The sequence below is a fragment of the Canis aureus genome, chromosome 3 (genome assembly GCF_053574225.1).
Source record: "Canis aureus isolate CA01 chromosome 3, VMU_Caureus_v.1.0, whole genome shotgun sequence".
In the NCBI taxonomy this organism is placed as follows: domain Eukaryota; kingdom Metazoa; phylum Chordata; class Mammalia; order Carnivora; family Canidae; genus Canis; species Canis aureus.
The window spans coordinates 46,474,706-46,500,675 of record NC_135613.1 but is presented as its reverse complement, the minus strand read 5'-3'; the positions used below and the strand labels follow the sequence as shown (position 1 = coordinate 46,500,675).

At 39.6% G+C, this 25,970-nt stretch overlaps 1 protein-coding gene across 6 annotated transcripts in view; it reads left to right on the top strand.

Annotated features, from left to right (window-relative positions):
• Nucleotides 1-25,970, top strand: part of DHRS7B (dehydrogenase/reductase 7B) — a 63,246-nt gene that overhangs the window by 15,856 nt on the left and 21,420 nt on the right. For 3 of the 6 annotated variants that reach the window (XM_077892288.1, XM_077892289.1, XM_077892291.1), the window contains one exon: nt 23,452-23,630. In XM_077892288.1, the coding sequence (XP_077748414.1) occupies nt 23,452-23,630 (179 nt within the window). Of the gene's footprint in view, nt 1-17,839; nt 18,158-23,451; nt 23,631-25,970 lie in introns of those variants that run through there. The other 3 variants (XM_077892292.1, XM_077892293.1, XM_077892290.1) reach the window with 2 other exon arrangements.

The following is a 25,970-nucleotide window of genomic DNA, read 5'->3' as shown; positions in this document are numbered from 1 at the left end:
CTGACTGAGCCAGCCAGGCACCCTAAAAAGCCTAGAATTCTATACGTTGGGAAGTTCTCTTTCAAAAGCAAAGGGGAAATAAACTCTTCAGATGAAAATTGAGGAAATTTGTTGCCAGTAGACTTGCCTGCCTTGCATGAAATGATAAAAGAAGTTCTTCAGAGAAGGAAAATGGTATAGGTCAGAAACTCAGATCTGTATCAAAGAAGGAAGAGTATTGGTGAAAGTAATTATTTTTTCCTAATCTTAATTGGCCTAACAGGTAATAGTTTGCTCAGAATAATAATGGGAAACATATATCAATTTGTGTGTGTGTGTGTGGGGGGGCATGCACGTGTTTCTGTGTATATGCTTATGTATAAGTGAGATGAATGACAGTAATGATATAAGAGATGGAAGAAAGGAATTAGGAGTATCTTGTCACTTGCATTATCTGTGAAGTGTGACATAGTATTATCTGAAAGTGGGTTTGGATTAGTTATAAATATATACCACATTCTGTAAGGCAACCTCTAAAAATGTTTTTTAAAAAATATAATTGATATTCTAAGAAAAAGAAAATGGAATCATATAAATGCTTAGTTAAAACTCCAAAAGGTAGAAAGAGTATGGAAGACAAAAATAGTAGCAAAGAATGATGAGAACAAAGAGAAAACAGTAACAAATAATGATAGATATTAATCTAACTATATCAATAATCACTGTAAAGGTCAAAGGTCTATATAAAGAAATTGTCAGAGTGGATCAAAAAACAAGACCCCACAGTATGTTGTGTATAAGAAACCTATTTTAAATATAAAGATACATATACCTTTAAAAAAAAAGAGAAAAAGATATATCATGCTAACACTAATGAAAAGAAAGCAGTAGTACCTGTATTAATCTTAGAGAAGACTTCAGGATAAGGAAAGTGATCAGGGATAACGAAGGGCATTACATAATGATAAAGAGAGTAAAAAATACTTCCAAAAGATGTAATGTTCCATAATGTGTATGCATCAAACTACGGTGTGTCAAGGTACATGAGGCAAAAACTGATAGAACTACAAAGACAAATAGATGAATCCACTATTACAATTGGAGAATTTAATACCTCTCTATCAGAAATGGACATAATCCGCCCACCGGAAAATCAATAAGAACATATTTGAAGTTAACAGCACCATCAATCAATGGATAAAATTAACATCTATAGAACATTTCATCCAACAAGAGCAGATTACAAATTGTTCTCAATTTCACATGAAACATTCAGCAATATAGATCACATTCTGGACCATAAAACACAATTTAACAAATTTAAAATAATAGAAATCATACATTGTCTGGTTTCAGTCTACATTGGAATTAAAGTAGGAGTCAGTAACAGAAAGATAGTTGGGAAATGCCCCATAATTCTTGGGAGATTAAACAACACACCTCTAAAAACACGTGGGTCAAAAAAGAAATCTGAAATTTAAAAATATTTTGAACTAAGTGAAAATGAAAATCTAATTTATCAAAATATGTGGAATGTATTTTAAGCTTAGTAATTTAAGCTTCTACCTTGGGAAAAAGAGCAAATTAAATCAAAAGTAAGCAGAATAATATGATAATTGGATAGAAATCAATGAAATTGATAATAGGAAATCAGTAAAGAAAATCAAAACCAAAAGTTGATTTTTTGAAGAGAGCAATAAAATTGATAAGCCTTACCAGGCTAACTGAGGGGGAAAAAAAGATATTGTTAATATCAAAAGAGAAAGAGGAGACATCACTACAGATCCTGAGACATGATATAAAAGAATTCTGTTAACAATTCTGTGCCCACAAATTTGATAACCTAGATGAAATTGACCAATTCTTTGAAAGACACAATCTGTCAAACTCATACAAGAGGAAATAGACAATCTGAATAGACCAATATCTATGAAAGAAATGTGATTGATGATTACTGTTCCAAGGTAGGAAGCATCAGACATGAATGACTTCAGTGGAGAATTCTGATAAACATTTAAATAAGAAATTATGCCAATTCATGGGATGCCTGGTGGCCCAGCAGTTGAGCATCTGCTTTTGACTCAGGGTGTGATCCCAGAGTAACGGGATCGAGTCCTGCATCAGGCTTTCTGCCTGCTTCTCCTTCTGCCTATGTCTCTGCTTCTCTCTCTGTGTCTCTCACAAATAAATAAAATCTTAAAAAAAAAAATTATGCCAATTCTCTACAATCTCTTCCAAAAGATAGAAGCAGAGGGGATACTTCATAACTCACTCTGTGAGGCCAACATTACACTGATACTGAAACTGAACAAAGAGATTATAAGAAAATAAAACTATAGACCAATATTTCTTATGAACATATACAAAAATCCTCAACCAGATATTACCAAATTGAATCAAGCATTGTATAAAAAGAATTATATACACTATGGCCAAGTGGAATTTATCTCAGCATGTAAGGCTGGTTGGACATTCTAAAATCAATTAATGTAATCCATCACGTTAACATACTAAAGAAGTAAAATTATGTGACCATATCAATGGATATAGAAAAAGCATATGACAAAATCCAATACTCATTCATGATTAAAAACAACAACAACCAACAACACAAAAATCAACTCTCAGCAAACGGGAATGGAAGAGAACACTTCCTCAACTCGACAAAGAACATTTACAATAAACCTACAACCAACATTAATGTACTTAATGGTGAGAAACTCAAAGCTTCCCTGCTGAGATCAGGAACAAAGCAATACTCTTCTCACCAGTGCTTTTCAACATAGTACTGGAAGTCCTAACTAATGCAGTAAGATAAAAAGAAATAGATTATACTATTTGAGAAAGAAGAAATAAATTGGTGTTTTTTCACAGATGACATGATTGTCTATGTGGAAAATCCAAAAGAATCAGCAAAAAACCTCCTGGAATTATTATTTATTTTTATTTTTATTTATTTATGATAGTCACACACACAGAGAGAGAGAGAGAGAGAGGCAGAGACACAGGCAGAGGGAGAAGCAGGCTCCATGCACCGGGAGCCCGACGTGGGATTTGATCCCGGGTCTCCAGGATCGCGCCCTGGGCCAAAGGCAGGTGCCAAACCACTGCGCCACCCAGGGATCCCCCTCCTGGAATTAATAAGCAATTATAGCTAGGTTACAAGATACAAATTCAATATATGAAAGTCACTTTCCTGTATACCAGCAATAAATAAGTGGAATTTGAAATTAAAGACTATCATTTCTGGTAGCATCCTCCCTTACCCCCCAGCAAAAATGAAGTACCTAAGTATAAGTCTAACAAAATACATACAAGATGTGTATGAGGGAAACTACCAATAAAAGAACTAAATATATATTTCATGTTCATGGATAGAATTACTCAATATCATCAAGATACCAGTTCTTCTCAACTTGATCTTTGGATTCAACATAATCTTAATAAAAATCCTAGCTAGTTATTTTGTGGATATTAGCAAACCGATCCTAAAATTTATATGTAGAGGGAAAAGACCCAGAATAGCCAATGTGATGACTGAAAAAGAACAAAGTTGGAAGATGACACTATGCAACCTCAAGGCTGGCTATAAAGCTACAGTAATCAAGACAGTGTGGTATTGATGACAGAACAGACAAACAGATCAATGGAACAGAATAGAGAGCCAAGAAATAGACACACAATGCTATAGTCACTTGTTTGTTGACAGAGGAACAAAGGCAATACAATGGAGCAAAGATAGTTTTTTCAACAAATGATGCTAGAACATTCACACCCAAAATATGAACCTAAACACAGATCTTATACCCTTCACAAAAATTAACTCAGACTAGGTCACAGACCCAAATGTAAAACACAAAGCTACAAAACTAAAATGTAATGGTGGAGAAAACCTCAATGATCTGAGGGGTAGTGATGACTTCTTAGATACCACACCAAAGACATGATCATGAAAGAAATTCTTGAGAAACTAGACTTCATTAAAATGAAAAACTTCTGCTCTGGGAAAACCAATGTCAATAAAAGGGGAAGACAAGCCACAGATTGGGAGAAAATATTTGTAGAAAACCTATCTAAAAGAAAAAAGGAAAAAAAAAAAGAAAGAAAACCTATCTGATCAAGGACTGTTGTCCAAAATAAACAAAGAACTCTTAATTTAAAACTCAGTAGTGAGGCACCTGGATGGCTCAGTGATTGAACATCTGCCTTTGGCTCAGGGCATGATCCCTGGGTCCTGGGATTGAGTCTACATCCAGTTTTCCCCAGGGAGCCTGCTTTTCCCTCTGCCTGTGTCTCTGCCTCTCTTTGTGCATCTCTCATGAATAAATAAATAAAATCTTAAAAGAAAAACTCAATAGTAAGAAAATAAACAGCTCAAAATTTGAGCAAAAGACTAACAGACTCTTCTGCAAAAAAGATATGCAGATGGCAAGTAAACATGAAAAGATGTTCAACTTCATATGTCACTGGGAATGGCAAATTAAAACAACAATGAGATATTGATATATATACCTATTTGAATGGCCAACATCCAAAACTCTGACACCACCAATCCTGGCAAGGATATGTAGCAAAAGGAACTCTCATTTATTGCTGGTAGGAATGCAAAATGTCACAGCCACTTTGGAAGACAGTTTGGAAGTTTTTTGGTTTTTTATTTTTATTTTTTTATTTTTTTTTTTATAGAAGGTATGGATGCCAGGGTGGCAACCGACTTCTTTTTTTTTTTTTTTTAACAATTTGCATACATTTTATTTTTTTTTAAAGATTTTATTTATTTATTCATGAGAGAAAGAGAGAGAGAGAGAGAGGCAGAGACACAGGTAGAGGGAGAAGCAGGCTCCATGCAGGGAGCCCGAAGTGGGACTCGATACCGGGCCTCCAGGATCAGGCCCTCGGCCGAAGGTGGCGCTAAACCGCTGGGCCACCCAGGCTGCCCCAGTTTGGCAGTTTCTTACAAAATTAAACATACTCTTACTGTATGATCCAGCAATTGCACTCCTTGGAATTTACCCAAATAAATGGAAAACTTAAGTCCACACAAAAACCTGCAAACATATTTTTAGCATCTTTACTCGTAATTGCCACAACCAGCAAGCAACCAAGATGCCTTTCAGTAGGGGAATAGGTGAATAAACTGTGGTACATCTAGGAATACTCTATTTTTTTTTTTTTTTTTGTGGTACAAAAGAATGTTATTCAATGTGAAAAGGAAATGAGCTATCAAACCATGAGGAGACATGGAGGATCCTTAAATGCATATTACTGAGTGAAAGAGGCCCCCGGAAAAGGTTGCATAATGTATGATTCCAACTATCTGACATTCTGGAAAAGGCAAAACTATGGAGACATTAGAAATATCAGTGGTTGACAGGAGTTAGCAGGGGAGGAAGGGATGAATCAACAGACAGAATATTCAAGGCAGTGAAACTATTCTATATGATACCGTGGTGGTGGGCACATGTCATTATACATTTTTCAAAACCCATAGAATGTGCACCAACAGTAAACCATAATGTAAACTATGGACTTTGGTTGATAATGATGTATCAATGTAGTTCATCAGTTGTAACAAATTTACCACTATGGTGGGGGATGATAATGGGGGAGGTTCTGTACCCTTGAGGATATGAGGTATAGGGGAACTGTACTTTCTGCTCAATTTTGCTGTGAACCTAAAATAGCTCTACAAAATAAAGTGTATTAATAATTGAAAAAAGTGACACACAACAGTGGAGTTACATGTTCAATGAAAAAGCTGTCAACACCAAGTTCTATATTAAATTTTATATCTAAAACTATCCTTCAAAAATGAAAGTAAAATATATTCTCATGTAAACAAAGATGAGGTAATTATTGATTACAGACTTATCTTTCAAGAAATATAAAGGGAAGGGGATCCCTGGGTGGCTCAGTGGTTTGGCGCCTGCCTTCGGCCTAGGGTGTGATCCTGGAGTCCCAGGATCGAGTCCCACATCGGGCTCCCTGCATAGAACCTGCTTCTCCCTCTGCCTGTGTCTCTGCCTCTCTCTCTCTCTCTCTCTCTCTCTGTGTGTCTCATCAATAAATAAAATCTTTAAAAAAATTAATTAAACAATAATTAAAAAAAAAGAAATATAAAGGGAAGTCCTCTAATTAGGTCAAAAGGAAATAACTCCAGACTATGTGTTGTATCTGCAGGTAGAAATAAATAGCCCAGGGGCACCTGGATGGCTCATTGGTTGCGCATCTGCCTTTGGCTTGGGTCGTAATCCTGGGGTCCTGGGATTGAGTTCTGCAGCAGGCTCCAAGCCTGCTTTTCCTTCTGCCTATGTCTCTGTCTCTGTCTCTGTCTCTCTCTCTCTCTGTGTCTCTCATGAATAAATAAATAAAATCTTAAAAAAAAAAATCATCTCCAGGCCTCTTTCTTTCTTTCTTTTTTTTTTTTTTTTAAGATTTTATTTATTTATTCCTGAGAGACAGAGAGAGAGAGGCAGAGACATAGGCAGAAGGAGAAGCAGGCTCCCAGGGGAAGCCTAATGTGGAATTCAAAGATTATAAAGGGCTGCTGTTTGACTATGGGAGTGGCTGAAGTAGGGTGGAGGACAAAATAATGGAGGACAGGTCACAGAACTAAGGCAGAGGTAGGAGAACCCATGTATATATAAAATCTCTAAGAATTATGATGACAGGAAATGTGTTGGGAGGAATGACAGTGAGTAGCTAAACATCTTTTTAAGTAATGCTGGGGGACTTGGGAGGTGGTGGTGACCAAGAGGAAAGTAGGTGATTATAAGGAGGGGGGCAGTGAGCGACATAGTCTGACAAGGAAGAGTCAAAGCTGGGCAGTTTTAGGGAGAAAGGGAGGAATAGTGAAGAATTTGAGCCAGTTTGTGAGGGTATGAGGGGGAAACAGCCGCCACTGGCAGAGGTTTGTGGGGTATCTGTCCTCAGGATGAGCCAGACATCATTGGAACAGGACAGTGAAGGGGCTGTTCAGAGTAGAGAATGCAAGGGTTGAAGATGCAAGTGATTTTGCTGTTGACTGACCAAGAGTACTACCAGGTTAATATGAGGAAGGCTGGGAAGTGGGGTCAGAAAAGGGAGTGCACAGAGTGGTTTGGGAGTCCAAGGATGTCTCAGGAGGCCCAAACTTCCTGTGGTGACTGATGTAAACAGGGATAAAAATTATGAGATTGGTGGTTTCTGGGCAGTTGGGGGTGGCGGGGCTGGTCTTTGTGGTAGAGGTAGCGGTGGAGGGCCTTGTCAGCCTTCCTGTTGATGAAATCTAGAAAAGAAGCAGTTACCCCTGACCTTGTGAATGGAGGTTGGCAGATAGCCCTTATGACCCCCAGAGTGGCACATCTGTCTTTGTAGACAATTAAAGAGATTTTCAGGGGCTTTTAACTTTGGTATCTGTTAAAAATTATCAGAGGAGGGCATCAAAAGTCCAGATTCCCAGGTCTTACCTTTTCTGTTATTACTGATTTCAAAGGTCTGTAGTGGGTGGGGCCCTGGATCTGGATTTTAAGAGGTGCTTCTTATGTAGGTCATGATTAGATGAGGATGAGTAATGTGGTTTAGAACCAGCTCATTTGGAAAATCATCAGCAAGGGAAGCCTGGAAGTCTGGTGATTTACTCTGTAGTCAGTCACCTGGTCTCAAGGCCCAGGAAAGGTCCAAATCAAAACCCCACCCACCGTGCTGCCCCCCATAGATGCCACTATAACTTAACATTAGTCAGTTTGTCCCTTTTGGTGTTCTAGTTGGTGGTATTAGCTAATCTTATTTTACAAAGTAATACTTTCAGTATAGCTAATTGTTCACTTTTCCAACTTCACTTTAGCAAAGTTGAGCATGAAGTGGAAATTAAGGAAATGCTCAAAGATACACAAAACTAGAATAGTACAGTGAGTCCCCATATACCCTGTATACAACCTCAACAACCATCAGCATTTTGCTATGGAAGGAAAGAAACTTAAATCTTTCATTTCTTGACTCCTAAAATTGGCTTTAAAGTTGGTTTGCTTTCACCTCATTCTGTGGCTAAGCTTTAATAACTCTTACATTACCAGAAAAAAAAGTTTCATTATGTGATGCTGTATATTTAAATGCAGTTTAAAAGATAGCCCTTATACTGTTAGACACCAACAACAAATACAGTGTATGTATAAAAGATTATTTCAATTGGAAGTGTTTTTCTTTTAATTTTTACTTTGATTTTATTTTAAAGATTTTATTTACTTATTCATGAGAGACAGAGAGGCAGAGACATAGGGAGAGGGAAAAGCAAGCTCCGTGCAGGGAGCCTGATATGGGACTCCATCCTGGGACCCCAGGATCATGCCCTGAACCAAAGGCAGATGCCCAACCACTGAGCCACCCAGGGGTCCCTGTTTTTTCTTTTCATAAAGACTCTGAAATTTGCCAAATATATATTTTTGAAGACTGAAAAGTCTCAGAGAGAAATAAGGGGAAAAATATGCTTGGAGAAAAGTGGGAAATCTGAGGTTGAAATAGTTTGATTGGCTTCCTGCCGTGGGTCTGTCCTGAGGAGACATAGCTATGCTCACGGAGCAATTTGCTAGGACACTGAAAATAAAGTGATAGGGCACTCGCTAGGCTATTTTTAAATGAAAGCTTAGAAGTTGGCTATGGAAAACCCCTCTCAGGTTATTATGCTTTCCTTCTCCTTTTGCCCTTTCAGTTTGTGAAATTTCTTCCTTTATGTTTTCTGGCATAAAAGTCAGGGCACTACAAGTTTTAAGTATAATAAGCATTGTAAAAACTGCTTCAGAATAAAGGGCATTTCCTAGTTAAATTTCACAATAATGTTTTTCAATTCTAAAAATAACTTGGAATTCAGAGGAAGCATCATCCTAAATGAATTATTGTAAGGCAAATTGTCTAAGAGAGATAGTAGACAGGGGCAGATGATTTATCTAAATCCATGAGGAAACCGAGTCATTTGTTAGAATTTAAGATAATCTGATTTCAACCATGAGCCTACTTGAAGTTGGGCAACATTTAGTGTTTAATTCTTTGTGAATGACATACTTATTTTTCTTTTTTTATTGTGATAAAATACACATAATAAAGTTTACCATCTTTTTTTAAAGGATTTTATTTTTAAGTGATCTCAACACCCAACATGGGGCTGGAACTCAAAACCCTTGAGATCAACAGTCGCACACTCCACAGACTGAGACAGCTAAGCTCTCTACTTTTTAAGTGTACAGCTTAGCAGTATTAGATACATTCGTATTGTTGTGCCACCCACCATCACTACTGCCTATCTCCAAAACTCTATCTTGCAAAACTGAAACTCTGTACCCATTAAAACGTAACTCCCATCCTTTCCTGCTCCCACCCCAGCCTCTAGCAACTGCCATTCTACTTTTTGGCTTTAAGTTTTTGACTACTCCAAGTATCTCATATAAGTGGAATTATAAAGTGATTGTCCTTTGGTAACTGGCTTATTTCACTTACCATAATGTGTGCAAGGTTCATCCATGTTGTAGCATATTGCAGAATTTCCTTCGTTTTAAAGGCTGAATAATATTCCATTGTATATATACTATATTTTATCTGTTCATTGGTTGATGGACACTTTGGTTGCTTCCATGTTTTATCTATGGTGAATAATGCTTTGATGAACATGGGTGCACACATCTCTCTTTGTGGGCCTGTTTTCAATTTTTTGTTTTTTTTTGTTTGTTTGTTTGTTTATTTATTTATTTATTTATTTATTTATGATAGTCACACAGAGAGAGAGAGAGAGAGAGAGGCAGAGACACAGGCAGAGGGAGAAGCAGGCTCCATGCACCGGGAGCCCGACGTGGGATTCGATCCCGGGTCTCCAGGATCGCGCCCTGGGCCAAAGGCAGGCGCCAAACCGCTGCGCCACCCAGGGATCCCTGTTTTCAGTTTTTTGGAGTATATATCCACAAGTGGAATCACTGGAATCATATGATAATTCTGCTTCTAATTTTTTGAGAAAACTTTATACTGTTTTATCAGCATCTCTACCATTTAACATTCCCACCCACAGTCCTCAAGGGTTTCAACTTCTCTACATCCTCCCCAACAGTTGTTATTTTCTGTTTTTTTGTAGTAGTCATCCTAATGGATATGAAGTAGTATCTCATAGTTTTCATTTGCATTAGGTAGTGATATTGAGCATCTTTTCATGTACTTTATTGGCCATTTGTATATCTCCTGTTGAGAAATGTCTATTCAAGTCTTTGGACATTTTTGAATAGGGTTGTTTGTTTTTGTTTTGATTTGTTTTGCATTGTATGAGTTCTCTATAATCTGGATATTGATCCCTTATTAGATATATAGTTTGAAAATAGTTTCTCCTGTAGGTTGCCTTTTTATTCTGTGGATAGTGTCTTTTAATGAGAAAAAGTTTAAAATTTTCATGAAGTTCAGTTTATCTAGTTTTTCTTTTGTTGCTTTTGCCTTTGGAGTTGATCCTAAAAATCATTGCCAAATCCAACGTTGTGAAGCTTTTGCCCTATGTTTTCTTCAAAGAGTTTTATTGTTTTAGGTCTTTACATTTAGGTTCTTGTTTCATTTTGAGTTAACTTTTGTATAAGGGAAGGGTCCAACTTTGCTCTTTTGCATTGTGGATATCCAGTTTTGCCAGCACTGTCTGTTGAAAGGACCATCCCTTCCCCCACTGAATGATCTTGGTACCCTTGTCAGAGATCATTTGACCATATGTGGAAGGGTTTATTTCTGGACTTGCTGTTGTATTCCACTGGTCTATATGTCTATCTTTATGCCCAAACCACACAGTTTTGGTTACTGTAGCTTTGTAGTAAGTTTTGAAATCGGGAAATAGAAGTCGTCCAGCTTTGTTCTTTCTCAAGATTGTTTTGGCTATTTGGAGACATTTGAGATTCCGTATTAATTTTAAGGAAGAATTCTTTTATTTCTGTAAAATATCTCTGGGATTTTGATAGGAATTGCATTGAATCTATAGAGCACTTTGGGTAGTGTTGATATTTTAATAATATTAAGTGTTCTGTTCCATGAATATGGGATATATTCCATTTATTTATGTCTTGTTGAATTTCTTTTAGGAATATTTGGTAGTTTTCATTTTACAAGTCTTTACCTTCTTGGTTAAGTTATTAAGTATTTAGGGATGCCTGGGTGGCTCAGCAGTTGGGCGTCTGCCTTAGGCTTAGGGCATGATCCTGGAGTTCCAGGATCGAGTCCCACATCGGGCTCCCTGCATGGAGCCTGCTTCTCCCTCTGCCTGTGTCTGTGCCTCTCTCTCTGTGTCTCTCATGAATAAATAAATAAAATCTTTAAAAAAATTATTAAGTATTTAATTTTTTCAGCTGTATCTTAAATAGAATTGTTTTTGTAATTTCCTTCTCAGTTGGTCATTGTTTGCATGTAGAAATACCAACTGATTTGTATGTGTGGACTTTGTATTTTGCTACTTTGCTATATTTATTTATCCTCACACATTTTTGTGTAGTCTTTCGGGTTTCCTATGTATAAGATCATACCATCTGCAAATGGATAATTTTACCTCCTCCTTTCCAATTTAGATGCCTTTTATTTCTTGCCTCATTCCAATACTGTGTGGGGAAGTTGACATCCATGCTTTGTTCTTGGTCTTATTTTATTTTATTTTATTTTTTTGTTCTTGGTCTTAGAAGAAAAGTTTTCAGTCTTTTACAGTTGAGTATGAGGTTCGCTGTGGGTTTTTCATATGTAGTTTTTATTAATTTGAGGCAGTTTCCTTCTATTACTATTTTGTTAGGTGTGTTTATCATGAAAGGGTGTTAAATTTTGTCAAGTGCTTTTTCCACATCAGTTGAGATGGTTACATGGTTTTATTCCTCTAGCTGATGTGGCATATTACAATGATCAATTTTCATTTGTTGAACTATTTTTGGATTTCAGGGACATATCCCCTTTGGTCATGGTGTATAATTTTTTTAATATGCTGCTGAGTTGAATTTGTTAATATTTGGGGGGGGGATTTTTACATCACTTTTCAAAAGGAATGTTGGTCTGTATTTGTTTTTGTTGTTTTTTTTTTTTCTTCATGGTGTTTTTTTTTCCCCCCTTGGTATCAGGGCAGTGCTGATCTCATTGAATAAGTTAGGAAGTGTTCTTTACAATTTTTTGGAAAAGTTTAAGGACTAGTGTTACTTCTTTAAATGTTTGGTAGAATGCACCAGTAAAGCCATTGGACCTGAGACTTTTTTTTCCTTTTTTAGAGAGAGAGAGAAAGAGAGAGTGTACTTGCAAGTGGCATGGAGGGTCAGAGTGAGAGAGAGAATCTTAATCAGGCTCCACACTCAGCACAGAGTTTGACATGGGCTTAATCTCATGACCCTGAGATCATGTGCTGAGCCACCCAGGCACCCCCAGGACTTTTCTTTCTTGACATTTTTTATTATTCAGTCTCTTTAGTAGTTATTGGTCTATTCGGATGTTCTATTTCTTAGTGATTGAGTTTTGGTAGGTTTTATGTTTCTAGGATATGTTCATTTCATCTAGGTTATCCATTTGTTGGTGTATAATGTTCATAGTGCTCTCTTGTAATCTTTTATTTCTGTGGAATCAGTAGTAATGTCATCACTTTCTTCTCTGATCTTAGTAAGTTGAGCCTTTTCTTTCTCTCTTTTTAGTACATCTAGGTAAAGGTTTGTCAATTTTGTTGATCTTTTCAAAGCATCAACTTTTGGTTTCAAAGATTTCTCTATATTCTGTTTCATTTACCTCTGCTTTAATCTTTATTATTTCCTTTCTTCTGCTGGCTTTGACTTTAGTTGTTCTTTTTCTAGTATTTTTAAATTGTAGAGGTAGGTCATTGAGGTCTTTCTTGTTTTATAATGTGCATATTTATAGTTATGAATTTCTCCCTTACCACTCTTTTTTGTTGTATATTTTAGTTTAATATATTATGTTTTTGTTTTTATTTATCACTAAGTATTTTCTAATATCTCTTGTTACTGATTTTCAGCTTTATCCTGTTGTGATTATAGAAGATAGTTTATATGATATCTGTCTTTTAAATATTGAGACTAATTTGGAAATTTGTGGCCTAATGTATGTATATCTTGGAAATTGTCCCATGTGTACTTGAGAACAATGTGTATGCTGTTGTTTTTGGATAATGTTTTATATGTCTGTTAGACCTAGTTAGTTTATTGTGCTAAGTCCTTTATTTCCTTATTTTTGGTTATTCTTTCCATTATTATGAGTGGGATACTGATGTCTCCAACTACTCTTACAGCACTGTTTTGCCTTCAATTCTGTCAGTTTTTACTTCATATGCTTAAAGGCCATTTTGTGGGGCACTTGGATGGCTCAGTCAGTTAAGCATTTTGCCTTTGGTTTAGGTGATCATCCCAGGGATCTGCTTCTCCCTCTCCCTCTGCCTGCCACTCCCCCTACTTGTGCATACACTCTTCCTCTCTCTCTGTCAAATAAATAAATAAATAAATAAATAAATAAATAAATAAATAAATAAATAAATAAAATCTTTAAAAAACCAAAAGCAGATTTAAAGTCCATTTTATCTGATATTAATGTAGCCACCCTGTTCTCTTTTGCTGTTTGCGTGGGGTATCTTTTTCCATCCTTTCACTTTCAACCCGTTTGTGTCTTTAGATCTCAAGTGAGTCTCTTGTAGGCAGCATATAGTTGAATCATGTGATTTTTTTTTTCAATTTTTTTTTATTTATTTATGATAGTCACAGAGAGAGAGAGAGAGAGAGGCAGAGACACAGGCCGAGGGAGAAGCAGGCTCCATGCACCGGGAGCCCGATGTGGGATTCGATCCCGGGTCCCCAGGATCGCGCCCTGGGCCAAAGGCAGGCGCCAAACCGCTGCGCCACCCAGGGATCCCTTTTTTTTTTTTTTTTTGAATCATGTGATTTTTATCTATTCTGCCAAATTCTGTTCTTTGGAGAGTTTAATCCATTTACATTTAAAGTAATTACAGGTAAGAAAGGACTTACTTCTGCAGTTGTGCTATTTGTTCTCTGTCCCCCCCCATTTCTTTTTTTACTGTCTTTTACATTAGTTGATTTTTTTTTTTTGTAGTGAAATGTTTGATTCTCTTTTCATTTCCTTTTGTGTACGTTGTATAGTTATTTTCTTTATGGTTACAATTGGGATTATGTTTAACATCCTAATATTATAACATTGTAATTTGACTTTATACCAGTTTAACTTCAATAACAGACAAAAATTCTACTTTACAACTCTGTCCCCATCCCTTTGGTTGTTGATGTTGCAAAATTACATCTTTATACATTGCATGCCCCAAAGACTAAACTAATACTAATTTTAAATGCATTAGTCTCCTAAATTATGTAGGAAACAAGATTTGGAGTTACAGACCAAAGTTAAAATAATATTAGCTTTTAAACTAAAAATTATTTTTTAAAGATGTATTAGCCTTTTAAATCATGTAGAAAACAGAAAGTGGTTTTACAAACTGTTGTTATAACAATTTGCATGTATTTATCTTTATTAAAATCTTTATTTCTCCACATGGCTTTGAGGTACTGTGTAGTGTCTTTTCATTTCACCTTGAGGACGCCTGTGACATTTTTTGCAGAGTAAATGTAATGATAAACGATCTCAGCTTTTGTTTATCTGGAATGTCTTAATTTTTCCCTCACTTTTGAAGGACAGTTTTGCCAGATACAAGATTTTTGGTTGACAGCTTTTTGGTGTTTTTTTTTTGTTTTTGTTTTGTTTTGTTTTTTTAGCACTTTGAATATATTGCCCACTGCGTTGTATTCTCTTTTGTGTGTGTGTGTGTGTGTGTGTTATATTCTCTAAAGTTTGTGATGAGAAATGTGTCGATAATTTTATTGAGGAGCTCTTGTGTGTGACAAGTCACTTTTCCAACTTTCAGGGTTCTCTGTCTTTGCCTTTAGATAGTTTGATGATAATATGTCTTCATATGGGTCTCTTTGAGTTCATGTTACCTGGAGTTCATTGAGTTTTTTGGGTGTTTATATTCATGTCTTTCAGCAGAGTTGGGAAGTTTTCAGCCACTACTTCAAGTATTCTCTCTGCCCCTTTCTCTCTTCTGTTTTTGAAGCTTCTGCAGTGTATATGCTGGCCGGCTTGATGTGTCTCATGGGTCCCTTATGTTCTGTTCACTTTTATTCAGTCTTTTTCCCTGTTTCTTAGATTCAGTACTTTCCATTGCCCTATTCAAGTTCACTGATTCTGTCTTCTGCCTGCTTAAATTCCCTTTGAATGGCTCTAGTGACTTTTTCATTTCTGTTATTCTTTTCAACTCCAGTATTTCCTTTTCCTTTTTTTTTTTTTTTTTAGATTTTGTCTTATTATTGGTATTTCCATTATTTTTACACATTATTTGCTTGACTTTCTCTACATCTTTAGTTTTTTGAGCAGCTTTAGATGATTGTTTTAATATCTTCTTCAGGTAAATTTATAGTTCTTTTGCAGGGATAGTTTCTGTTGTTTATTTTTTTCCTTTGAATGAGACAGTTTCCTATTTCTTTGTATGCTGTTTGACTTTTTTTTGTTGAAAACTGGACATTTTAATCTAATAATATGGTAACTCTGAAATCAGATTTTCTCTGTTCCCTAGTGTTTGCTGTCTTTTGTTAATTAATTCAAGTTTTTATTTTTATAGGTTGACTTTGTGCTGAGGATCAGCACGATCTTTGAACTTAAGGTTTTCTCAGGTCTTTTCTGAGCATGCGCCTTTTCCTGGATATTTAGTCACTTTCTAATTTTCCCCAGGTATTCAATTGCTTTTGAATGTCTTACTCTAATTATTGGCTTCCAAAAGGAGAAAAAGAGGACAATGAAGGGAGGATAAAATGTTGCTAGCCCTATAAACACCCTGGTAGCCACCTCATCCAGAGGTGGAGAGGCTTGCTACAATGGAGGGAGCTGCAGCCACACTGGCTGCCCACCTCTGTGATCAGAAGCAGCTATAAAGCAGTCAGGCACAAATCCCTGATAATCAGAGGGGCGGGCCTTTTTTGCCCACCCTCATTCTAGCAAGCTATATGTAAATTGCTCCAGGATCTGGTGCATGGCTGCATTCCCCTAGGGTGGAGATTGTGTTGCTGCTACTGTGCTTACAGCCGAAATTGACAGAAATTAACCACAACTCCCCAGCCAAGCCTTCTGGGAATTTGCAAGCCTTTAATAGACTGCCCAGTTCTAAAATACATAGTTCTAGGGGACAGATTCTGCCAATGCAGTTACTGAGTAGGCGAGGAGATAGATTCCTGGTTCCTCCTATTCCACCATTGTCCTAGAGCCCTTTTAATGTACATTTTATTTGCTTATCCTTTTTATTGTTTGTCTCTCCCATTGATATGTCATCTCCATGAACACAGCAGTTTACTTACTGTTCGTTCACTATACCACAGAAACTGGAAAAATTGACACACAGTAGGTGCTCAGTAAATGTTTGTGGAATGAATTTATACTATAGGAGATATAGTACATGATTGTACCCACGTTTGAGTACAAATATTGTTTACTATGTTTTCGGCTTATTCTTGGAGCTGATACCCATACACAGTTACTATTAGATACTCTGGTTTGGGTCTTACCAGCTTCTTTTAAAAACGCTGGATTCCTGGGGCGCCAGTCAGTTAAGTGTCCCACCCTTGGTTTCAACTCAGGGTCGTGAGATCCAGCCCCTTGACGGGCTCCGAAGTCCATTTAGAATTCTCTCTCCCTCTTCCTCTGTCCTTCTCACTCTCTCTCTAAAAATAAAATAAATACATCTTTTAAAAAATCATAAACATACTGGATTCTTGACTTTACATTTACATGGGTACCTCGTCTGTCATATTCATTATTATATGTAAGACCTTAAGGTAATAATCTAAAACTCAGGAGTCAGAAACTAGTAGCTGCCCTGGGCCAGGTTGTGTGTTGTGTGGCCAGCATAGTGGTTTGAATTGTTTTGACTTTGGATTAAAGCTTGAGGAACAGCTTGTCCCTTGGGCCACCTCTATGTGGTTTTACCATGATTGTTTCTTTCATTATCACAATTCTAATCATTTAATTTTTGTGTTTGTTCATTGTAAGTCTCCCCATGTAGGCTGTCAGCTCCACAAGGTCAGAAACCATGTCTACTTCATTCATTGCCTTACATCCCAGTTTTAGCCGAGTCTGGTAGCAGATGGCACTTGATATATGAAGTGTGAATATAAAGTAATACATTTGGTCTTTTTACCAAACATGCTTAAACATGAATTGCCCTTAATGCCACCCACTTGGCTGCCATGCTTCGTTCCTTTCCCAGATCCTCTCGGAACTGCCTTTCCTCCGTGAGTTTAGGAATCAGTAGCATGTTTGTTCAGGATGTCAGCATGTATGAGGTGCTTCCTTTGTGTCTTGTCATTGGAATAATCATCCACATTTTGAAATCAGGGCACATATTTGCAGATCATAAGTAAATTTTCCCATACCATACAGCAAGTACATGATATAGTGGACTCTAACCCAGCTCCCCAAGTGCCAATGTAGTGTTTTTTCTGCTTCACCATCACAGTGAGTGTGCCGTTTGATTTCTGTCAGAGTTACTTGTGTGTTTCCTAGGAAAGAGGGTGAGATCACCCCTGCATCTTCCAGTAAGACTTAATTCATTCTATAAAGCACATTAGAAACCAGAATTGTTTCTTTTGTGGCAAGGTGCTACGTAGACATCATGAGTGCTGTCTTTAAAAGCAGAGCTAAGCCTTTGGCCCACAATAAACGGCTAGACTCTGGTGCCCGGCTCCTGTGTGGGGAGCCTGCACGGCAGGGTCTGGAGCTGTGCTGGCATCTCTCTTCCCGCCCTCCCTGGCTGGGGCTGCTCTGCAGCGTGTGCTCAGCGTTTCACTGGAGAGCAGGGCTTGCTTCAGTGTAGTTGCTCTTCCCTGGAGTGGGCCCTCAGGAGCTCCATCTGAAACAGTTTCAGGACTGCTTTTGGGTTTTAGCTTTCCTAATGCCAGCCTGCACTCCTTTCAACTGGGGGCCCTAAGGCAGGCATCCTGAAATACACCCTCAAAGCCACTTGTCGGTGGCTTGTTCCAGCAGTCCAGGGAGGGCTTGCTGACCTGTAGGTGTCCTCTGGCCTCTAGTTGTAGTCACACTGCCCCGGTCAAGAGCCCAGAGAAGACGCTGGCACCAGGACCCACCACTGGCAAAGTAGCTGTCATCTGAGGTAGGATATTGTTCTTTCTTTCCAGTCAAAGACGGCCTTAGCTGCTGCTTCTCCTACGCCTGAGACCAAAAAAGAGCAGCTTTACTCTGCTTTTACTTTCTGAAAATAGATATGTATTTTCAGATATGGGTCATAAGCGTGACCCATAGCTTATGTCACCTTTAATAGACCAGCTGGTCTATTAAATAGAGCTGGTCATCAGTTGAAATACAAGAACAGGCATAGGTTTGTGGGAACGGGATCCTAACTGCTTTTGGTGATACTCAGCCACTCCTTGCTGTATGATTTCAGCAACCTGCCTTCCAGTTGGAACTCTACTCTGCCCTTTAGCCTGATTTTCTTGTGCATAACATGACAAATTATTTCGTGACTAATGCTCCTTTCAGACCTGAAATCACTTTTATTCTTTAACTGTGAAGGGCTTTCAGATACCCTCTGGTGATTTTAGGGTGTGGCTGTTAATGGTTTAATTTCTGTGGTTCTGAGTAGATTCCTAACAACCTTTTTTTTATTGATGGTTCCATTTACTTTATTTTTTGTAATTGGTTGAGAGAAGAAAGGAATCTTAGGAACAGATTCCATCTGTGAAATGCAATGTAGAATTTTAGCTAAAGGATGAGGAATGGAATAACATTGAAGTGACATTTCTGCTCAGAGTTGATTTCTTGGAGATAGTCTTATTTCCAGTTTGAGGTTCCAAAAGCCTTTTTAAAGAACCTCTCAGTGGAATAGGGAACAGCTGAATTTCAAAATCACAGTGAGAACCCATAAATTTTCTGGCTGTCCAGACTGAAGTAACACTCACCCAGGAAGGGATTTTTCTACCCTTTACCCTCTTTTAACTTAGGTCTAGAGCTCCATAGTCTGTGGTATATGAAAATACAAGCAGACAAGCTTCGTGTGTGAATGCCTGAACTCTAACTTCTTCATGCCAGTTGATGTGGCTTATTAGTGTAAGGTCATGCTTCAGGTCACTTCCCTGTCAGTTACGAGAGTAGACACAACTGTGAGTGCACACTTTTCTGTTAGGCAGTGCACTTGTACTTCTAGACCCCGTGTGATCTGTGGCTTCTATTTGAGGGGGGTTCTCTCACCTTCTTCCTTTTCTGATCTCACTCTTTCTTTGTCACTTGTCCTACTTTCTGCTGTAGCTCACAGTGATGCTGGGCTGTCCCTTCTATGTATGAGTGATCTCCAAATGAGAGAAATCATGAGCTAAATTTTTTTTCTCCCTGCCTTTTTATACCATCAATCTTGCCTTCCCAGTTCTATCTGAAACTAGCAGTTAAGCATTTCAACATAAAATGCAAAATTTGTAAACATTGTAAAGTCCTTCTTATATTCCATTTTCAAGAAAACAGACCCCCTTTGATCTTCTTTTACATAGGAGATTTATTTTCTAATCTGGAAATGTGGCCAGTCAGGACACAATTCCTTTCTTCCACTTTGAACCTGTCTATTTGCTTGGAGAATATCCCCAGATACCACAGCAAGACGATAGGGCTACGTTACCTTCATATTTGGCTTGGCCATCCCGCTGCTGAAGCTGAGACACAGAGAGGCTGGCCCCACTAGCATTCAGAAACAGGGGAGGCCCAGCAGCCCAGGACCCCATCTGTATGGCCATGTGCACTGTAGAGTGGATTAAAAGGGGAAAGTCTTTAGGAATTTTGAGAAACTCCCAGAAAATTGGGATTGTCAATATGACCAGTTTCACCTGGTCAGGAAAGTGACCTGAATACCTACCCTGAAACTGAGCATAATACTCTCAAATAAACGACCTGCTCTGGAATGTCTTTTCCCACCATCATCATCCTGAGTTACCTGGGCACAGTTGGTGCTGATTTCTAATTTACTTTGCATTCTGATTCTGTTAACAACTTGCCAGACTGAATGCAGATGTGCGCTCTCCCCACAGAAAGCCGGCCCACGGGGCCGAGGATGGATCCCATTAACCTGGTGCCATATTTGCCTCAGGCAAAGTGGTCCCCAGGGCCAGGAGACCAAGGCTGGCATGCGCTGTTGTGTCAGGTGCGCAAGGAATCCCAGAAGTATACGAGACGGTGTGTAGATCTCTCTCTTTTCTTCGTGTCCTAGATTGCTGGCTTGTGTTGGAAATAGGTGCATGAAAATGCAGTTTGTTGGGAGCTGTCATTGTCTTCCCCAGGGGGTGGGGGTGGGGGATCCGCTAGGTGGGTTTGTTTTCATCCTGCTCCTCACTGGGTGTGAAAAAAGGGAGCAGGGACTTTGGGCACTTGTCTACTCTCTCCTTGTTGTGTTTGCTTCGATGACTGTTCTGGTGGCCACATTTTCTGATATACATTGTGGCATATGAAATTCTGACTTCTTCTGACAAAGTTGGGGTTTCTTTTTTTCCTATTTGTTAATGTAATTCAACCAAATGGTTTATGAAGGTATAAAAATTAAACACCAGCAAACTATGTTTAGTGATTATGCTTCATTTGGAAGAAACCAGTTTTCATAAACCAGGGAATTTTTCAGACAACCTTAGAAATCTAACTGTTGGGAAACTAATTCTTGGGCCAGGAACTTTTTCTCTGGGTCATGATGATGCCAATGGCAACTACATTTACTGAGTGCTTACACTTTTCTAGGGACTGTGCACACATTTCCATGTATTAATTCATCTGACCTCATAACAGACATGTGAGGTGGGTACTCACATGCCCTCATTTTACAGATGAGGACACTAAGGCCCAGTGTGGGGAGGTCCCTTACCCAGGCTGGTAAGTTAGTGGCTGAGCCAGGATGTGAACCTAGCCAGGCTGGTTCAAGGGCTCATCCTTAACTCCTCCACTGTTGTCACTTGGCTACAGTTAGTGTTTTCCTCGTTGTCTCTGCAACCTCTGAATTTTGGGGGGGGCAATAGGCTGCATATTGGTACATGACACCCCTGTAGCCTTCAGTGGAATTCTGGCTCAGCCCCAGATTGAAGGTCTGAAACAGGCAGGTTCCACAAAGCTCTGGTCTCTGGGGGCCTGTGGAGGAGTGTGTGGAGCTGTTTCCACCCAGCTGATCTAATGGAGCTCTGCACCTCCACCCAGGGACTGAGGCCTGTTGTGCCTTCATGAGTCCTTTCCTCACCATCTTGGTCATCCTGGGCAGTGGCCGGGCCCCATGTGATTCTGTGCCAAGCAGGGTGGTCCATGTTGGGACCTGCCTGGTATAAGATCTGGGATTGCAGTGGGCTAAAGCTCTTCCTAGACAGCCATCCTACTGGATTGAACCCCCCAAGTTCATTACATGAAAGTTCTGAGCTATAATTACCTTGGGGCCTTACCTGTGTTTTCTATCAATTGCTGTAGTTTTCTGCTAAAGCTATACTAACAAAATAGCAATCATTCCTGTCCCCCAGAATTCACCCTCCCACCCCTGGGAAATACTCCTATACCCTGCAGTCTTCAGAGGCTGGGTCCTACGAAGGCCTCAAGGCAGTACCTGCAGACCCACAGAACTGCAGAGGTACTGGTACCTGTTCTACACAGTTCTGAGTACTTCCCAGGTGTCCTTGAGTTCTAATGTTTCCCCTGGGACTCGGCCCTTCCTGTAGGCTAGAACAGTTGGCCTTAGCTTCCATTTGTGGGCAGGGGGTGGTGCCAATAGTACCCAGGTAAAGAGCTTGGCACTTTAGAAGCCACTTTAATTGCCAGTTCATCTGAGTATAGGCTTGGCACAATGTAGGGTGAGAGAGAAATGTAACCACTTAGCAGACAGTTGTTGGGGATTTTTCAGAAGTGGATTAAGTGGAGATTGATGGGAAACTCATTTTTACACGTTGGTCTAAGAATGTTAATTTTTTATGGTGACCAAGAAATTGGATATATTTAGAAAGGTAGATGAAATAAATAAATAGTTGAGTTAGCAGTTCAAATCTGAGCAGAACCCTTTTGTACTTAAGCAGTTTAACTTAGATCGGTACAGCTCACCCTGATTCTAAGGTTCAAGACCAAAGCAGCTCAGCACGTAAATGGATCTGTGTTGGGGTTCAGTGGGTTTCTGGCTTTGTGGTACCCACAGAGTTGATGTTGTCTTGGAATGGAAGCAGAAATATTTTTTTTAATATATGAAGTTGAGGACATGGTACATTCAGCAGATGAGCAAGGGTTTGACATAGTTACTCCTAATCTGATGAAGCGTTGAAAGCTTTAGGCTGGTTCATAGGAGCTCTGCTTTTGGTTTCCAGCCTCTTCCTTCCTGAACAAGATTACTATGCTCATGATGTCTCACTCCTGGAGGAGGACTGTGGGTGTAGGGCCTTTTGTGTAATAGACTCAGCCCACTTGTCAAATAGCCTTACAGGGCATTTTTTTTTCAAAGTGACAGACATGGTGTTGCTCCTCACTGGCTCATCCTTGACCTTCTTTTAATCCTTCGTCTCCCTCCTCTCTTTGCTTGCCTTGTTCAATGGGGGCATGGGTGAGTGACAAGGAATCAGGAGGCTTGGGAGAGTAAGGGAATTTGGGGCAGTCGTGGAAGGAATGGATCCTAAGAATTGACTGCCACTGTCACATAGACAGCTCCTGTAGACTTCTGACTTCACCTGGTTGATCATGGCTCCGTGGCGAATGCTAAGTGAGAATATGCCACAGTGTATGGCAGGGCATCCCGCTTCACAGCCTGAGTCTGCGCCTACGCTTGGCAAAGGGCAGCTCCCCTCTGCACTGAATTCCCGTTGGGTGACTGTGAGGCCTATGGCCAGGAGGACATTTACAGGCCATCACAGAGACCATCCAGGGCACGCCCCACCCAGAAACCTCCATCTGCTTAGGGAAGAGCAGAAGGATTGGCATGATTTTCTTTATCCTTTTTTATTTTTTATTTTTATTTTTTTTTCTTTATCCTTTTTTAAAAAATGTTTTCTAGTTTCACAAATGGGGTTGAAAATGATAATGGATGTACTTAGGTCTCCCTAAATAGGTTTCTGAAGGAGAATCAGGTGAGTGTGGTTATACCCGAGCCTCCTGTCACACTCATAGGTAACTGGGTCCCTCACTGAATGACTCTCTGTTTGCTCTGGGGTCGCTGGGCACCTCTGAGAGGCATCTCAAGGCCTGTGGCTTTGCTGTTTGCTCATGTCAGTCAAAGTGAGGGAAAGCAATGGTGCTGAGCCATTGGCATAGAAAACAGGCCTAAAAAGATAGTTCTGGGCTAAGAGCTAAAGTCCACACAAGAGAGTTCTGGGCTCTGTATTATTAGTCTAGGGGGAGGAGGGCTGGCAAGTCCCTGGAATTTTTCTGTTTTGTCACAAAATTATTTGATTTGGGTTCTTTCAGGAAGAGTCTGCTGAAGGTGAGGATCATGGACTTTATTACCTCTACGGCTATCCTGCCCCTGCTGTTTGGCTGTGTGGGAATCTTTAGCCTCTTCAAGCTGCTGCAACGGATCCGCATGAGGGCCTACCTCCGGAACGCTGTGGTGGTCATTACGGGTGCTACCTCAGGCCTGGGGCGAGGTAGGTCCTGGGGGCAGTGCTGCCAGGGGGCAGGGAACTGAGCCCAGGCACCAGGAGCAGCTCCGCTGCACGTGTGCAAATAAGTGCAACAGGCTAAGTAACTTGGAACAAGAGTATGTTATTGCCTCTGGTCCACGTGGAAAAGGCGAGAGCTTAAGTGCAATGAGAAATGGCCCCTGACTTTCAGCATCAGTATTGGGAAGCAAAAGCCCTGAGGAGGACTGTGGCAAACTGAAGACTCAAGTGTTTCATCAAAGGGGGCTACCTTATTCCACTCCACCTAGTTGTGGAAATAGTTTTTATTTTTATTTTTATTTTTTATTGGTGTTCAATTTGCCAACATAGAATAACACCCAGTGCGCATCTCATCAAGTGCCCCCCTCAGTGCCCGTCACTCAGTCACCCCCACCCCCTGCCCACCTCCCTTTCTACCACCCCTTGTTCGTTTCCCAGAGTTAGGAGTCTCTCATGTTCTGTCTTCCTTTCTGATATTTCCCACTCATTTTTTCTCCTTTTCCCTTTATTCCCTTTGACTATTTTTTATATTCCCCAAATGAATGAGACCATATAATGTTTGTCCTTCTCCAATTGACTTATTTCACTCAGCATAATACCCTCCAGTTCCATCCACATCGAAGCAAATGGTGGGTATTTGTCGTTTCTAATGGCTGAGTAATATTCCATTGTATACATAGACCACATCTTCTTTATCCACTCATCTTTTGATGGACACCAAGGCTCCTTCCACAGTTTGGCTATTGTGGACATTGCTGCTATAAACATCGGGGTGCAGGTGTCCCGGCATTTCACTGCATCTGTATCTTTGGGGTAAATCCCCAGCAGTGCAATTGCTGGGTCGTAGGGCAGATCTCTTTTTAACTCTTTGAGGAAAGTCCACACAGTTTTCCAGAGTGGCTGCACCAGTTCCCATTCCCACCAACAGTGCAAGAGGGTTCCCCTTTCCCACATCCTCTCCAACATTTGTTATTTCCTGCCTTGTTAATTTTCCCCATTCTTACTGGTGTGAGGTGGTATCTCATTGTGATTTTGATTTGTATCTCCCTGATGGCAAGTGATGCAGAGCATTTTCTCATGTGCTTGTTGGCCATGTCTATGTCTTCCTCTGTGAGATTTCTGTTCATGTCTTTTGCCCATTTCATGAGTGGATTGTTTGTTTCTTTGCTGTTGAGTTTAATAAGTTCTTTATAGATCTTGGATACTAGCCCTTTATCTGATAGGTCATTTGCAGATACCTTCTCCCATACTGTAGGTTGTCTTTTAGTTTGGTTGACTGTTTCTTTGGCTGTGCAAAAGCTTCTTATCTTGATGAAGTCCGAATAGTTCATTTTTGCTTTTGTTTCTCTTGCCTTCATGGATGTATCTTGCAAGAAGTTGCTGTGGCCAAGTTCAAAAAGGGTGTTGCCTGTGTTCTCCTCTAGGATTTTGATGGAATCTTGTCTCACATTAAGATCTTTCATCCATTTTGAGTTTATCTTTGTGTCTGGTGTAAGAGAATGGTCTAGTTTCATTCTTCTGCATGTGGATGTCCAATTTTCCCAGCAACCATTTATTGCAGAGACTGTCTTTTTTCCAGTGGATAGTCTTTCCTCCTTTGTCGAATATTGTTGACCATAAAGTTGAGGGTCCACTTCTGGATTCTCTATTCTGTTCCATTGATCTGTGTGTCTGTTTTTGTGCCAGTACCACACTGTCTTGATGACGAAATAGGGGTTTTTATGTGAAGGCTCCCAATTATCAAATATGGCCACTAATTTAAAAAACAGTTTTACCGCTGAGGGGCCAAAGCATGCTTTTTCCTGGATTCAGTCAGCATCCCCAGTCCATGGCCTTGGCGTTCCCTCCCCCTCACCTTCCTCTCACTGGGGCTGTGCCTTCAGCTATACCTTGAGTGTGGCCTTGGCAAGGTCGGAAACAGAGTAAGTGACATTTCAGCTGTTCCTTACCTCACTTCTTCAATTTAGTTCTGTTTTATTTTTTTTTTTAAGTTTATATATATATTTATTCACAAGAGACACAGAGAGAGAAAGGCAGAGACACAGGTAGAGGGAGAAGCAGGCTTCATTCAGGGAGCCTGATGCAGAACTTGATCCTGGGACTCCAGAATCAGACCCTGAGCCAAAGGCAGATGCTCAACCGCTGAGCCACCCAGGCATCACTAGTTCTCTCTGTTTTAGTGAACATGTCAAGCCTCTTGGTCCTGGGGTTGTATGCCGGAATACAGGCCCAGAGTCAGTCACCACCCCTGACCTCATCCAGATGAGTTTGTAGAGCTGCTGTCATTTCCCTTCCACACATGTACGCTGACTTTGGCAGAGTACC